At 43.0% G+C, this 16,496-nt stretch overlaps 1 protein-coding gene across 1 annotated transcript in view; it reads left to right on the plus strand.

Annotated features, from left to right (window-relative positions):
• eys (eyes shut homolog) overlaps positions 1–16,496 on the plus strand; it is an 877,903-nt gene that overhangs the window by 547,252 nt on the left and 314,155 nt on the right. Inside the window, 3 exon segments of the mRNA XM_060915649.1 lie at positions 852–1,011; positions 10,551–10,682; positions 10,728–10,882. Coding sequence (XP_060771632.1) covers positions 852–1,011; positions 10,551–10,682; positions 10,728–10,882 — 447 coding nt within the window.

Genomic DNA, 16,496 nt, shown 5'->3' on the forward strand with positions numbered 1-16,496 from the left:
CTCCTTCTCCTGTAAGTTTTTTTTTTTTTAATCTTTGAAAATATTTTTAAATGATCTTTTAAAAGATAAAAAATTATCTTTGTACAGACAGTAATTACACCCTTACCTGTTTTACACTTAATTGTCACACCATCTATTGTAGTAATCATATATAATATACTGTATATACATAGTATTGATGCATTAAAAATATCAAGAGGCACAACTCCATTATCCTCCTGCAATTCATGTTACCTGATCAAACATTTTATGGTTTTCAACAGTACCTTTAATAAAGAGTGCAAGAGCAGCCATCTTGAGTGCACAGAGTAGTATTTGTGAGCGTGCTCATTAAACATGTGTGCAAGCTGCCATGAATTGCCCTCACACAAAGGTATTGATGAACATGGAGCAGTGAAGTAAGCATGCTGAGAAACTGTCACACCAGAGAGAGCACTTCAGTTCTGCGAGCACTGAGGACTTAAGCACAAGTGCTGGCTATGATCAATTTTTTGCTGACCATTCAGTATTATTTATGAGTCAAGATGCAAGGTGCTCACAATCGCTGATCCATCTTAAACATAAAACTCAGCATGAGGCATCCATTGCTAGAAGTGAATGGTAACAACCAACATCAACACAACTAAATAAAATGTTAATGGCTAAGTATGGTACTCATTTTGCTTTTAGTACTGATGAGTACTTGCTCTGAAAAAATAAAAGACATTGATTCCTAGTATATAGTATAGTGTGATCTTATCAAAATGCTTCTCTTCCAGTATTTTGCTGTTTAAATGTTTCTCACACAAACCACAGGCTACATCTATTTTCTCCACTTTCCGCACTGTGATATTGCAGTTTTCCCTCTACAGGGCAGAAACTGTGAGTATAATTATGATGACTGCTTGCTCTGGCCATGTCCCAGTGGCTTCACCTGCGTGGACGGCATCAATGGTGTGAGCTGTGTTGCCGTGGAGACCAGTGTGACTTCAGCACCTGTTATTTTCCTCACGAACACTGAACAAGCAGGAGGTAGGCAAGCGATTACTGTGTTATTAGGCCTTATTTGGTACAGTATTACCAGTAATGGTTGTGGATTTTGATGAACGGTGATGGCAATGACACCAAACAAGAAGTGAGCCTGTAGCTTAGCAATGCTCTAGCCAAACTTGATGGGTTTAAGACCACGCCTTATAAGTGGTGTTCTACCACTAGGTGGTGCTGTAATTAAAAGCTGGACTAAAATGCTCATGAAATCATTTTCCTTGCAAAATCATCCTTCCTTGCTTAAAAGAACCAAAGAAAAACAAGCCATACAAGGAAGCTCAAAGCATCCACTTGTGTTTGTAGTGCTTGGACCTCTTAATCTATATTTCTATGTTGTGATGTATGTTGTGAGTCAGAGGAAAACGTGAGTTTATATATATATATATATATATATATATATATATATATATACACACACACACACACACACATTTTCATTTATCTGGGGTATAAACAGAATCCGATGCCACTCTTAGGTTTCTATTGACATCCATGCTAGAACTGTACTATTTATTGTACTTGATGTATTTCATTCATTGTGGTGCAAAGGTTTCAATTCTGAGCTTCTTGAGTTAAAATAACAGGATTGTATTTATCACATATCTATTTGCATTCTTTATTTTATCCACTGCTTGCTTCCTCATTGTCTTCTCTGCTTTGCTCCATGAACCAAGACTATGTAGTTCTTGTTTTCACTGAACAAAAGTAATTATTTTTTCCATGCTGACATGAGCCCAGTCAAAGAATTTCAACAGTCTATGGAAGCAGAGAGCCATTGTCAAGTCATATTATTTGTTCCTGACTTTAGTCTTTGTTAGGGTGAGTTTCTAGTTTGGGGGGGTGTTTGCAATATTTGATGGACTGTGTATTAAGCTGTCTTCTGAGAGAGGAATACTTTAATCCTTTTCATTAATTGTTTTGCTTAATTAGTTCCAGTGTCCCCCCCCCCCTTTTTAAAGCTTCATATGTCAGAAGTGCCTTCTTTCATGGCTTTAATTTTTGCTCTGCACTGAATCATTTCATTTAGTTGTTGAAGTACCTTTAAAAGCTAATGAAGCATTATAGCTTAAAAGATAATCACTGAGTCATTCCAAGTTGTTTCAGTCACTTTGGAGCTTTCTGATTGCACTCAATATTTATCAGATTTTCTGTTATATGTACAAACTCCATTTCCAGAAAAGTTGGGATATTTTCCAAAATGCAATAAAAACAAAAATCTGTGATTTATTAATTCACATAAAGCTTTATTTAACTGACAAAAGTACAAAGAAAAGTTTTTTTCAATAGTTTTACTGACCAACTTAATTTTGTAAATATGAATGAAGTTAGAATTTGATGCCTGCAACACACTCAAAAAAGTTGGCACAGAGGCAAAATAAGACTGAAAAGTTTATATTCAAGTAACACCAATTTGGAAGATTCTATAATAAGCAGGTGAATAGGAAACAGGGGAGGGTATCATGATTGGGTATAAAAGGAGCATGCACCAAAGGCTCAGTCTTTGCTAGCAAGGATGGATCGTGGCTCACTCCTTTGTGCCAAAATTTATGAAAGGATTGTTAGTTAATTCAAAAACATTTTTCAATGCAAGATTTTAGGTCTTTCAAAATCTACAGTTCATAATATTGTGAAAAGATTCAGGGAATTTCGAGAAATCTCAGTGTGTAAAGGGCAAGGTCAGAAACCACTGCTGAATGTGCGTGACCTTCAAGTCCTCGGGTGGCACTGCCTGAGAAACTGTCAAGCTAATGTGACAAATATAGCTACATGGTCTCGGAAGTACTTCAGAAAACCCTTTTCACTTAACATAGTCAGCTGCTGCATCCAGAAATGCAATCTGAAACTGCATTATGCAAGGAGGAGGCCATTGTCAATTCTGTGCAGAAAAGCTGCCGAGTTCTCTGGGCCTGAACTCATCTTATGGCCCTTTTCCACTACCCTTTTTCAGCTCACTTCAGCTCGCTTCAGCTCACTTCAGCCCGACACGGCTCGCGTTTCGACTACCAAAAAACAGCACGACTCGGCTCGCTTCAGCCCTGCTTAGCCCCTAAAACTCGCACCGTTTTGGAGTGGGGCTGAAGCGAGCCAAAGCGAGCTGAGTGAGGCTGGGGGCGTGAGCAGACACTCCCCTGTGCACTGATTGGTGAGGAGGAGTGTCCTCACATGCACACACACGCCTCGCGAGCACGCTGGGATCTGTAAACACCGCAAACCCGGAAGAAGAATAATTACGAATTACGAGAATTTCTGAAGCCTTATGCGCCTCGCCTCATCTATACGCTCTTGCCAGTATCTGTTGGCGTTGTCGGTGACAACAAGCCACAGCACCAAGACCAGCAACACTAACGACTCCATGTCCTCCATGTTTATTGTTTACTATTCGGGTTGTGAGACTACCGCTTAAAAGCTCACTGATGTCACTGTTTGCGCTGCTTAACGACATCACGTGACGTCCACCCACTTTCGCTAACTCCACCCAATGTGTCCACCCACTTCCAGCCAGCATGGTTCAGCGCGGTTGTAGTCGAAATGCAACTCCAACAGCCCCACTCAGCTCGACTCAGCTCGACTCAGGACGGCACGGCTCAGCCGCGTTTGTAGTGGAAAAGCGGCATTAGATGGGCCAAAAGAGAGTGGAAACATGTGCTGTGGTCAGACAAGTCCACATTTCAGCTTGTTATCAGGAAAACTGGACATCAAGTTCTCAGTGCTAAAAGTGAACAGGATCATCCAGTTTGTTATCAGAGAAAGGTGCAAAAGCCAGAATTTGTGATGGTATGGACGTGCATCATTGCCCATGGCCTGAATGAATTGGATGTGTGTGAAGGTACCATTGACGCGGAGGCATATATTGGGATTTTAGAGAGACATACGTTGCCATCAAGGTGAAGGCTCTGTCTGGGAATTCCATGCATATTTCAGCAGGACAATGCCAGGCCTCATTCTACACAGGCTACAACAGCATGGCTTTGTAGACACAGAGTGCATGTGCTTGACTGGCCTGCTGCCAGTCCAGATCTGTCTTCTATTGATAATGTATGGTGCATCATGAAGAGGAGTATCAGACAACAGTGACCACAGACTGTTGAGCAGTTAAAATCTTGTATCAAGCAAGAATGTGCAAAAATTCCAATTGAAAAAATGCAACAATTACTATCCTCAGTTCCCATATAATTACAAATTGTTATTAAAAGGAAAGGTGATGTAAAACAATGGTAATAATACCTCTGTCCCAACATTTTTGAGTGTGTTGCAGTCATCAAATTCTGACTTCATTTATATTTACAAAATACAATTAAGTTGGTCAGTAAAACGATTGAAAATCTTTTCTTTGTACTTTTGTCAGTTAAATAAAGCTTCATGTGAATTTAAAAAATCATAGATACGGGGTCTGTATACTGTTATATCCACCTACAGAAAAAATCCAGAAATAAGGAAATATAGCTACAGCAGACTGACAACCTCTCACTCACTCACTTACCTTCATCCCAATCATTATCACAGTCCCCCCAATGGACACCAATCCGTTTCACCATTCACACACATACACATCTGGAGTGCTCTAGGATAGCCAGTTCACTTACTGGCATATTTTTGAGATGTCGGAAAAATCAGAAGAATCCAAAGGAAACCCATACTGATATGATGAGAATGTGCAAGACTCCACATAGACAGTACCCTGAGCTCAGGATAAAATTGAGGACCCTGGAGGTGTGACATGGCAATACTGCTCACTGCACCACTGTGCCATCCATCTAATAGCCTATTAAGCAAATATCAAATAGGCAAATACATACACATATGTTCATTAATATGGATGAAAATATTTATTTATTTATTTATTTATTTAAGGCAGTGTATTCAGTATTCTAGACTAGTGGCTTTGGATGTGTTGAGAAGTGGATAAAAATAAAATTATGTATTGTATAATCCAGCCATGAGGATGGTATTTGAAGAGGTCGATATAAGCCATACTTGTAGCTTGACTACTTTGAATAATATACCCAAAACTAATTACGCAGCAACAGAAAACTTATTTTTGCAATCATAGGTACAACTTCTATAGTCTATGTATATATTTGAGATATTAAAAGTATATTTCTTTATCTTATCTCATCATGTATGTCACTGCAAAGCCTTTTCATCTGTGACCAGTCTATACACATGACCTGTAAACTACACTAAAAATAAATAACTGTGAGATTGTATCTCAGTAATCAAGAGGGCATATTCAGAGGAACTATAGATGTATTTTTAAATTTATTTTGAAATGTGCTAATTGGTTTCTGGCATTTACACACGCAAACCTTTAGCATTAAATTCAGCACTTGCAAAGAAACATGAACATATCCATATTGATTTTAGGGGTAAAAATGTTGCTCTGTGCTGTGAATATGCTCAGGCTTTTGCTTGGTCTCAGTGTTCTATTGTATGACTGAACATTTTCACCCAGGAAATCTGCAGTAACTGAAAATGAAAGAAAATATAAATAGATTTCCAAAATGATTTTTTTATTCTCTGAAATGTGAAGAGCAGTGTTTTTTTTTAGTCTCTTCTGAAATGAAATGTCATCAAACAGTGAAAGATAAACATGTATTAGAATGAAGTCCATGTCCCGAGGAGGGGAGTGGTTCATTATCTGAATATGCTCTCTATAGAAATCAATGCATGACGGATGTGGAAAAGTCAATATGCAGAGGACGCTGAGCTGTCCACACACATTCTCTGCCAGCAGACATCCATGGCAGTTCCATTCGACTGGTCTGCATGATACTGAGGTCACGATTTTGTCCCTGATAAAGCTCAAGGAAGTTTATTGACAGAAATGTGAGGCAAGATGACCAAACTCATCGTCAGTAATGGATTCTGAAATGAATGTGTCCTTTTAAATGTGGCTGCATTTGAAGGACAGAAGACAGCACTTCACAGCAGCTTTCTCCTTGTTCACAGGCAATGAACTATGTTGTCTTTCCCTAGCTTTTTTTTAAATGCAGTCAAGGCTGTCATGAACTAGCACTGTGTAGCCTAAAGATGCATATCTGTAATGAGATTCTTCTTGCTGCACCTGCTACATGCTATTGTCTCTGAGTGTTCCTTTCATTCTCTCCCACCCTGTATACCCAACACAGCACAGCTGAGTCTCTACTACAGGCACAGGAATAACAGGAATTGCAGCACTAGTGGCATGGTCAGTACAGGTTATGTCTCCTTTAGCATATTGTCCAGCTACAACAAGACAAAATGGGACTGTTGGATGTCCATGCTGATTATTATTCCAGTTCTCTTCAGTTCATTAGCCCTGTGGTCAGCCTGCTTTCCATGTGTTTAATCTTCCTCTTTTTTTTCATTTAGTGTGCAGTAATTAATAACAGCAGAAATGAAAGCCCATACATCCTCTGTTAATGCTAACTTCAGCATGGGATAAATGCCAATACCATTGAAGAACAACTAACAAGGGCCTTAAATGTGTCTATCTAGGTCGCTTTCTAAAAACACCCAGAGCCCTAGATGCAGCTAAGAATAGTTTCAGTTAAAACCTTCACTTGCTCTTTGTGCTATTGCCTTCAGCTCCAATTCAACATGACAGGCACTAAAGCCATTTCAATAAGTGAGAAAAGATAGATAGCTCACATATCCGTCTTTCAAATCACAGTCTGCTGAAATACAGGTTGTTGAAGGCATTGAGGCCATGGTGGCTATATCACTATTCATACATGGAAGGTAGGAGGTACTTTGAAGCAAACTAAAATGGTTCTGTGGAGGGAGAAGGGTTTGAGAACTCTTCTGTAAGAAGCTTTCATACAAGAAGCTGTCATAAAAAAAATATTTTCATAGAAATCCTTATACAATATTCAATAACATTGAAAGTTTCTGGTAGAGTCTGAAGAAAATAAAAAACGGCTTAAACCACAATACAAGAGCTCTTCCTGATGGGATCGCTACAGTACATGTGGAACCTACAATTTACCTTCATCCAATGAGGTTTGGAGGTGAAATGATGCACCCAATCAGCTTGGAGAAGAAAGTGATGGAGTGTATGTCCTTTCTGAGAAATAAAGGTTTCTTCCACTGTACAGCCACAGTGGTATACCTCAATTATCAAACCTTTCATTTTAGCAATCAGGCAAGCTTACCCAAGTCTTCCTTTGCATTTGCTTCTGGGTATTATAAAATATTTATAATTAGATAACACTGTAATAAACAAGGTTTATGGATTGTGTATGTTTGTGCTGTTGCTGTCACTGCCTAATTGTTCTTTGGCTTTAATGGCCTTGAGGTGCATCATTTCATGGCACTGGATTCATGAAACATGGTGTCATGTTAAGGTCACCAGAATTGATGAATATTCATGAGCAATATTAATGAGGTGCAGCTTGGCTGTGAATCTGCATCCCAGGTGTTGCATCGCAGTAGTGTGTCAGGTACTTCTTGTAGGCTTCTAAAGGTGTTAGTGTTATAGGACAGCCCAATAAGGTTTAAGCAGTGAGGCTGTACTGCATTAAAGAAAGCATCTACAATTAAAAATACAATACAATGCAGTAGACCTTAGTATAGAGTTAACTAATTTCAAAGCAGATGAATATGTTTTCATTAAAAAATGTGAAAAATAAAGGTTTCTTCTATATAACAATAGAATGGGCTAAGTGTATCATCCAGTCATTTCAGTTTATCATCCAGAACAAGAACCGTGTCAATTTATTATCTGCTGTGAACTTCTCATACTGTGTAGTTAGAGCTATAGCTATCTGTGTGCATCTGAATAAGCAGTGTTAAAATTGAGGATACGTGCCGGTGGCCCTACCTCAGTCAAATGTTTCAATTTACTGGTTTAAGCAAAGATGTATGTTGCTCATACCAGCCAAGACACCCATAAAATCGTAAATTTGACAGGTGTGCCATCATTTTGACAATCTTTATGCACACCCACCTGGGGAACATTGTATGTGAGTTTGATCAAAATCCAATCAATCCTGTAGGAGGAGTAGTGATTTTTGTAAATTGTGGACAGACGATGACGGACAATGACAACGGACAATGCATGATCGCATAAGCTCATTTGGCCTGGCCTGCAGCTGGATGAGCTAATGGGGAATCTCATTTGCCTCCTTAGAAGGCATGACCTTCATTTAGTTTGAAAATAAAATTGAAGTAAATTTTGCCAATTTACTAACATTATACCTGACTATATTTAACTTCAGTTAGCGTGTTTTCTTGGCTGAAGTCAGTGCTAATCCAACCTGACATTAGCAAACATAATTAGTTAGTAAGCAAGTCAAATTCTACCTAATATGATATTTAAATGAAAACATACCAAGCATTGTAGGCAAAGATCTTAGAATATTCCAAGATAGAGTAACATAATTCATCTCTATGGGAGCAAAAATGGAACTTTCCAGTCTCAAAAGTAGGTGTGTTGTCTTATGTCACAAATTAAATTTTGTTGAGGAGGATGAGAAGCCATATAGCTGCATGTCCAAAAACAAAGTCAGTTTTTCCTGAAACAGTTCACTGTGGAAATTCCATTGTGGTCTCACAGTGATCATAGGTAACTGAATTTATATGCTCTAAAATCCTCCAAATATTTGGCCAATGTTTGGCGAAATCTGTTGACCAATAAAGAGGGATCAGTCCCCCCTCCCACATCCAAAAATTTGAACAAGGAAGTGGTCATACATCTGCGGCTCTCACTCCACCTTAATCCTCTCTGGTGTCGGACACTATTATACTGTTACACGATAAGACAAGATAACACAAGATAAGATGAGATATGTCAGTAACAGCACTGAAAACCAGAGTTTGGAGCAGCCTCCAAACATGGCCTCTCTGGATTACACCTCCCAAGACTCACAGTGCCCTCCATCACCAGAGTATTAACTATTGCACCTGCATCCAATGATCCTGTAATTACTTCCCCTATATAAGCCCTGCTCTCACTCTGTCAATGCGAAGTATCATTCTGTGTCCCATACCTGAATATACAGAGCTGTTTTGTTTTCCTGACTGACTTCCTGATTTAGACCACAGTTCTTGTTATTATTCTGACCTAGTTTCCTCATCTGTCCTGCATCACTCTGTTCACTGATTGATCAACCCACACCCGTTTCCTGACTATGATTTCTGTCTCACGATTTGGCTTCAGCTGCAGTTTGCACCACACCCACTCTCCCCTGCACCTGTATCCATAAGTGCCTGTGCTCTGACAGGATACTTCGCGAGCATGGATGCAGCAGAGGAGGTGAAGCAGACTGCAGTCCACACGCAGGGGCAACTGTTAGGAGAACACCAGCAGATGATATGCAATCTCAACACCAGGATGACACAACTCACTGCTGTGGTGTCGTAGGCCATCGTCACACACCCCTCCTCTCCATCTGGCGCATTCCAAAGCATTCCTCTACCAGAAAAGTTTTCTGGGGAAGCTTCCCATTGTAAAGGATTTCTTCTTCAGTGTTCCTTGTATTTTTCATCTCTCACAGGGGCAACAGATGAGCACAAGATTTCCCAGTTCATCAGTCTTCTCACTGGTAAGGCTCTCCAGTGAGCAAGTACGGTGTGGAGGCATGAAGCGAACACACCACATCATATGACCATTTTCTGGAGCTTTTCATGAGAGTGTTTGACCATGAACCAGAGGGGATCAAAGTTGGAGAGAGCCTATTAGCTATCTGTCAAGGAGAAAGGAGTTTCATGGAGTATGCACTGTACTTCTACACCTTCACCATTGGCAGCGGCTGAAACGAGCCAGCCTTGAAAGCCACATTTTGCCAAGGTTTGCGTTCAGAGGTACTCGGCGAACTGGTGTGCCATGTTGAACACCTCTCTCTCGACTCGCTTACTGACCTGGCCATACATTTGGATCATTTCCTCCACAAACGGCCCTCACTCCAGCTCCCTCTCCTAACACTAACTCTGTGACCCCAATGGAAGTCTCACATACATGACTTCAACAATCCGAAAGAGAGAGAAGGAAGCAAGAGGGTCTCTGCTTTTACTGTAGTGAAGCCGGCCACCTAATCTCCAAGTGCCCTACTTGACCCCTGTGAGACCATCAGCCAAGCAGAACTGCCAGTCCCACCAATCCAGTGAGTTCAGGTATTCCTCATAATTCACAATCCTTCCAAGTACCAGTATTATTGAAACTGCCAGACTTGACCCATGTACTCTCTGCTTTCATAGACTCGGGGGCAGAGGGAAACTTCATAAATAGCACAGTCATTCAGAAGTACCATTTTACTACCCACAAACTGTTGAGACCCATCAAACTTAAGGCCATCGATGGGGGACACATAGGAGAAGGATTGATTTCAGCACATACAACGTCCCTCGAAATTCAAGTAGGAGCAATTCATACTGAACACATCTCCCTTCTCATTGCTCCCACCTCGCATCACAACTTAATACTGGGTTACCCATGGCTCCAACTCCATGAGCCTGGCAACAACATGACATCCTCCAGTGGTCTCCCTCCTGTCTCCAGAATTGCATGAAACTTCTTCAACTCACTCTCGCATTTACCTCTGTAGAGAGCCCTCAGCCTGACTCCCTAGAAAAAGTCCCAAAGTGCTACCTCGATCTAAAGGTGGTATTCAACAAAGGGAAAGCCTGTGGTCTGCCTCCTTACCATCCATATGACTGCACCATTGACCTCCTCCCAGGTACTACTACTCCTTGTAATCACATCTATCCTTTGTCTCTAACAGAACAATTGGCTATGGAGGAGTGTGTACAAGAAGCCCTGCAACAAGGGTACATCAGACATTCTACATCTCCAGCCTCAGCAGGGTTATTCTTTGTTGAGAAGAAAGGAGGAGGTCTCTGGCCATGCATAGACTATCGGGGCCTGAACCAGATCACAGTGAAATACCCTTATCCACTCCCACTGGTCCATTCAGCACTAGAACAACTCAGACCTGCCAAGATATTTTCCAAACTGTAGCTGCACAGTGCCTACAACCTGGTCAGGATTCATGAAGGTGACGAATGGAAGACCGCCTTTAGCATCACCACAGGCCACTTCGAATATCTTGTTATGCCTTATGGCCTTTCTTGCACTCCCAGTGTCTTCCAGTGCCTCATCAATGACATGCTCAGGGACATGCTTGGGAGGTTTGTCATCACCTACATCAATGACATCTCGATTTATTCCCCAGAGGAAAACATCCACCATGAGCATGTCATGTCAGTGCTTTCTTGCCTCCTCATGAATCACCTGTATGTTAAAGCTGAAAAATGTGAATTTCATGTCAGCCAGATCTCATTTTTAGGTTATGTGATCAGCTCAGAGGAGGTGAGTATGGACCAATCCAAAGTCACAGTAGTGACCTCATGGCCCACTCCTCTGATTGTCAAAGAATTACAGTGCTTTTTGTGGTTCACCAACTTCTATCGCAGATTCATCTGTGGATTAAGCACCATCACAGCCCTCCTCACCACTCTCCTGAAGAATGGACCTTGTTGCCTCCACTGGAACTCAGCAGTCAATCAAGCCTTCAACCAATTGAAAACTGCTTTCATTACAGCCCCCATACTTCAGCACCTAGACCCCTCAAAACCCTTAATCATGGCAGTGAACACTTCTGAAACAGGAGTGGGAGGGGTTCTATCACAGCACCTTGGCGAATGACCAAAATTGCACCCCATAGTGTTTTACTCAAAGAAGCTCACACCCACTGAGAGAAACAATGACATTGGCAATTGAGAGCTCCCGGCTGTCAAACTGGCCCTTGAGGAGTGGATACACTGGTTAAAAGGCGCAGCACACCCATTCATGATCTTAACTGACCACAAAACTCTTGAACACTTGAAGACAGCGAAGCATCTGAACCCCTGTCAGGCCAGATGGGCCTTGTTCTTCACCAGATTCCATTTCACCATCTCCTATCATCCCGGTTCCTGAAATACCAAGGCTGATGCTCTCTCACACATTCACACAACTTCACTTCAGCCTTCTGAACCAACCACTATTCTGCCTCCTGAGTGCTTCCTACAAGCAATCACCTGGGACATCGACAGGAAGATCAGATGAGCATAAACCACAAGCCTTCCTGAGAACTGTCCACCTGGACTTTTGCATGTTCCCCCCAAGCTGAGAGGCAAACTCATCACCTGGGCACACTCCTCTCCTTCCACTGGTCATCCCAGCAGCCATCGCACTTACCAACTCTTCTGAAGCAAGTATTGGTGGGAGAACATGATCACGGACATCAACCATTACATCTCCTCATGCTCCATCTGTGCCCAAGCCAAGGTCCCCAGAGCTCCCCCTGCCGGCAAACTATGCCCTCTACCTTTACCCCAACAACCCTTGTCACACATCGTCTTGGATTTCATCACCGATCTACCACAGTCCCAAGGTAACACTATCATCCTGGTCATCATTGATCGCTTTTCAAAGATGCTCAGACTCATCCCATTACCAGTGCTTCCCACTGCATTCGAGACAGCTGAATTGCTCTTCACCCACATCTTCCATTATTATGGTATTCCTGAAGACATAATCATTGACCAGGATCCCCAGTTCATCTCAAGACTGTGGTCAAGATTCATGGACAGGCTGGGCGTATCAGTTAGCCTCACTTCTGGTTACCATCCATAATCCAACGGCCAAGCAGAACGGGCACATCAAGAATTAGGTTGCTTCCTCTGCCTAATCTGCATGAAGAACCAGAAGGACTGGGCATGTTTCCTTCCATGGGCCGAGTATGCACAGAATTCGCTCAAACATTAAGCCACACAGCTAACCCCATTCCAGTGCATACTCAGATACCAACCTCCCTTTGTTCCATTGGGACAACACCTCCATGCAGATCCCGGCCAGACTCTTGGTTCCAGAGGACCCAGCAGATATGGGAGGAGGTACACCAGAGGCTGGAGACAGTCATCACCAAGTACAAACATTATGCCGACAAACACAGAAACGCCACTCCCGAACATGCCCCAGGTGATAGAGTGTGGATCTCCACAAAAGACCTCAGGGAATCCAATTCTTATAGGAAACTACAAGCCAGATTCATCGGTCCTTTCAAACTCTTATACAGAATCAATGAAGTCTCATACTGGCTCAAACTTCCCCCTCACAGCAAGATGGCTCCCACCTTCTACATCTCATGCCTCAAACCTGATCGATCAACCCATGCCCGTTTCCTGACTACGATTTCTGACTCACAATTTGGCTTCTGCTGCAGTTTGCACCTCACCCACTCTCCCCTGCACCTGCATCCGTAAGTATCTGTGCTCTGACAAGATAAACTTTATTCATCCCTCGTTGGGGAAATTTACATGTTCCAGCAGCTCACAGATAGAAAGAGTCAGGAATAGACAGTAACAAAAAATAGAGTGCAATAAAAGTATTTAAAAATAAAATAAATAAAGTAAAAAGTAAAAACATGGGCAGTGAATGTAATGTACACAACAAAATAAGAATGGAACTTAAGTAAGCATAGTACTTCACCTGAAGTTGCAATATTGCACTAATAAAATACTGGCAACTGAAATAGAAATAAAAAATACTGCATCAAGTAGTGAACGTTATTGCACAGCATAACTAACGAGGATGGACTATGTGTATAAACTAACCAATAAACGACCAAAAAGCACAGGGTATGAATATAATTGTACAGAGCAATTGTACAGATCAATATACTGTCATTATATTCCTTCATGAATAGTTGTATGATAGTTGTAATTATCATAATCACTGCAAATTTGTCTTAATTTCACAAGATGACTTCCACTTTGATTAATTGGCAGTTTCTAAAATAGCACTTGATCCAGTGTATCCATTTTTTTTTACAGCAACAGAAGGCATAAAGTTTAGACATGGGTTAAAATACAGTGTGTGTGTGTGTGTGTGTGTACGTGCGTGTGTGTGTATACAGTGCTCAGCGTAAATGAGTACACCCCCTTTGAAAAGTAACATTGTGGGAGCCAAAGTGTGTTTTATATGCTTTTGTCCGTTTATATTGGAAAGGTTGTATGAATGTAGATAAATGGTTGATTAGAAATAGACAAAAGGTTAGTTAAATTCGTTCGATTTAATCCACGTTTATTTTAAAGTAAGTTTTGTAACCTTTTGTTAGGAGCCATTTTTATGTTACTGTCACTTTAAGAAAACAAGTCTTTAGCACACACTTCGCTTGGAGTTGAGGCTTAATCAGGAGTGAGCCACACAGTTTTCCTACCGAAGCGCCTTTTCCAATGAGAAAACATTGACTTTGGAATACTCCTGTAATAAGATACCTTGGAAAACTTGGAATAAATAAATTTTTGTTTAATCTTTTACACCGGAGTCCCGTGGACGTTATTTTTGTTCTCATCCAATGAAGGTGCATGAGTTAATTTAACCTCACTAAAAGCTTCAACCCCCATATTCATAAGAAAACTAGCTCCACTTGGACGAATGGACAGATAAAGGATCGGACACCATAAGGAAAGAAGAATCACACCTACAACAGGATATGGTGGTTGTGAGTAAAGCCAAACTCTCAACTTTGAAGGAAAACGTGCTGCGTAATGTGTTAGTTAGCCAACTAGCCACAACATCATCGCTAAAAGACATACGCAGGCAATGTCAGCTATTTTGGTGGCTTTAATTTTCAGACTTCAGCTAATTCACATCAGCCACTGTGTATTTTGCACAAGGCATGGAGCACAGAGATGAAGATATGGACACAGTTGTGGATGCAAGGGCAGGGAAGGTCTCAGTGAAGGCTCTGGAGGAAAGGTTGCAATATGCTGTTAGCACACTGTAACGACCCTACGTGTGGGTGGAGCACAGAGGACGGCAGGACAGAGATCAGGTTTTATCAACTGGCTTTATTGCCACACTTTTCAGTCTAGCAATACTTTTTACAGAGACACACACACAACTGGCGTCTGGTTCAGGGTTGCGCCCCTCTGCTCTCGCTCTCCCTCCTGATATAGGGCGCAGTCACTGGGAAGACACACAAACAGGTTAATTGCTCTCAGGTGACGTGATTCTGCCACTTACCTTCCCTGACTCCGCCCTCCTGTCACAGACCGGCGCTTGACCACGCCCCCGCTGCCACATACCCCCACCGCCCGACTCAGGCCGGGCGGCCGTCCGGCCTGCAGCCGACTCCCCCCCCCCTTGACGGGAGAGGAAGTCCGCCACGACCATCTGCGCCCCCGGCCTGTGGACCACCTTGAAATTAAAGGGTTGGAGCGCCAGATACCAACGGGTGATCCGCGCGTTGGCATCCTTCATGCGGTGGAGCCACTGGAGGGGCGCGTGGTCCGAACAGAGGGTGAAAGGGCGCCCCAGCAGGTAGTACCGGAGGGCGAGAACCGCCCACTTGATGGCCAGACACTCTTTCTCTATGGTGCTGTAGCGCCCCTCACGCACCGACAGCTTCCTGCTGATATACAGGACAGGGCGGTCCTCCCCCTCCACCTCCTGGGACAAAACCGCCCCCAGCCCTCTGTCCGACACATCGGTCTGCAACATAAAAGGGAGAGAAAAGTCAGGGGAGTGTAGAAGTGGCCCCCCACACAGTGCAGCCTTTACCTCTGAGAAAGCCCGCTGGCACTGCTCCGTCCACTGGACCGGATCTGGTGCCCCCTTTTTAGTGAGATCAGTCAGCGGGCTGGTGACGTCCGAATAATTAGGTATAAACCTGCGATAATAGCCAGCCAGCCCCAGGAACTGTCTCACCCCCTTTTTGGTCTTGGGCCTCGGGCAGGCCGCAATTGCTGCCGTCTTATTAATTTGGGGACGCACCTGCCCGTTGCCCAAGTGGAAGCCCAGATACCGTACTTCCACCCGCCCAATCGCACACTTCTTTGGGTTGGCTGTGAGCCCCGCTCGCCTCAGTGACCTAAGGACAGCCCTCAGATGTTCGAGGTGCCGCTGCCAGTCATTACTATAGATGATTATGTCATCTAAATATGCTGCTGCATACGTGGCGTGAGGGCGGAGGACTCTGTCCATCAGCCGCTGAAACGTCGCGGGCGCCCCAAACAGCCCAAACGGAAGGGTGACGAATTGGTGTAAACCAAACGGTGTGGAAAAGGCCGTTTTTTCTCGGGATAGTGGAGTCAAGGGGATCTGCCAATATCCCTTCGTCAAATCCAGTGTCGAATAAAAGCGAGCAGTGCCGAGTCGATCGAGCAACTCATCAATACGAGGCATTGGGTACGCGTCGAATTTAGACACCGCGTTGACTTTCCTATAGTCCACACAGAACCGGACCGACCCGTCGGCCTTGGGTACCAAGACCACCGGGCTGCTCCAGTCACTGTAGGACTCCTCGACGATGCCCATTTCGAGCATGGTCTGAAGTTCTTCCCGAACCACCTTTTTTTTGTGTTCGGGTAGCCTGTAAGGGCGGCTACGCACTACCACCCCCGGGGGCGTCTCTATGTGGTGCTCTATGAGGTTAGTGCGACCGGGCAGGGGCGAGAACACATCCGAAAACTCGGTCTGCAACTGGGCGACCTCCGTGAGTTGG

The sequence above is a fragment of the Neoarius graeffei genome, chromosome 3 (genome assembly GCF_027579695.1).
Source record: "Neoarius graeffei isolate fNeoGra1 chromosome 3, fNeoGra1.pri, whole genome shotgun sequence".
Classification (NCBI taxonomy): Eukaryota; Metazoa; Chordata; class Actinopteri; order Siluriformes; family Ariidae; genus Neoarius; species Neoarius graeffei.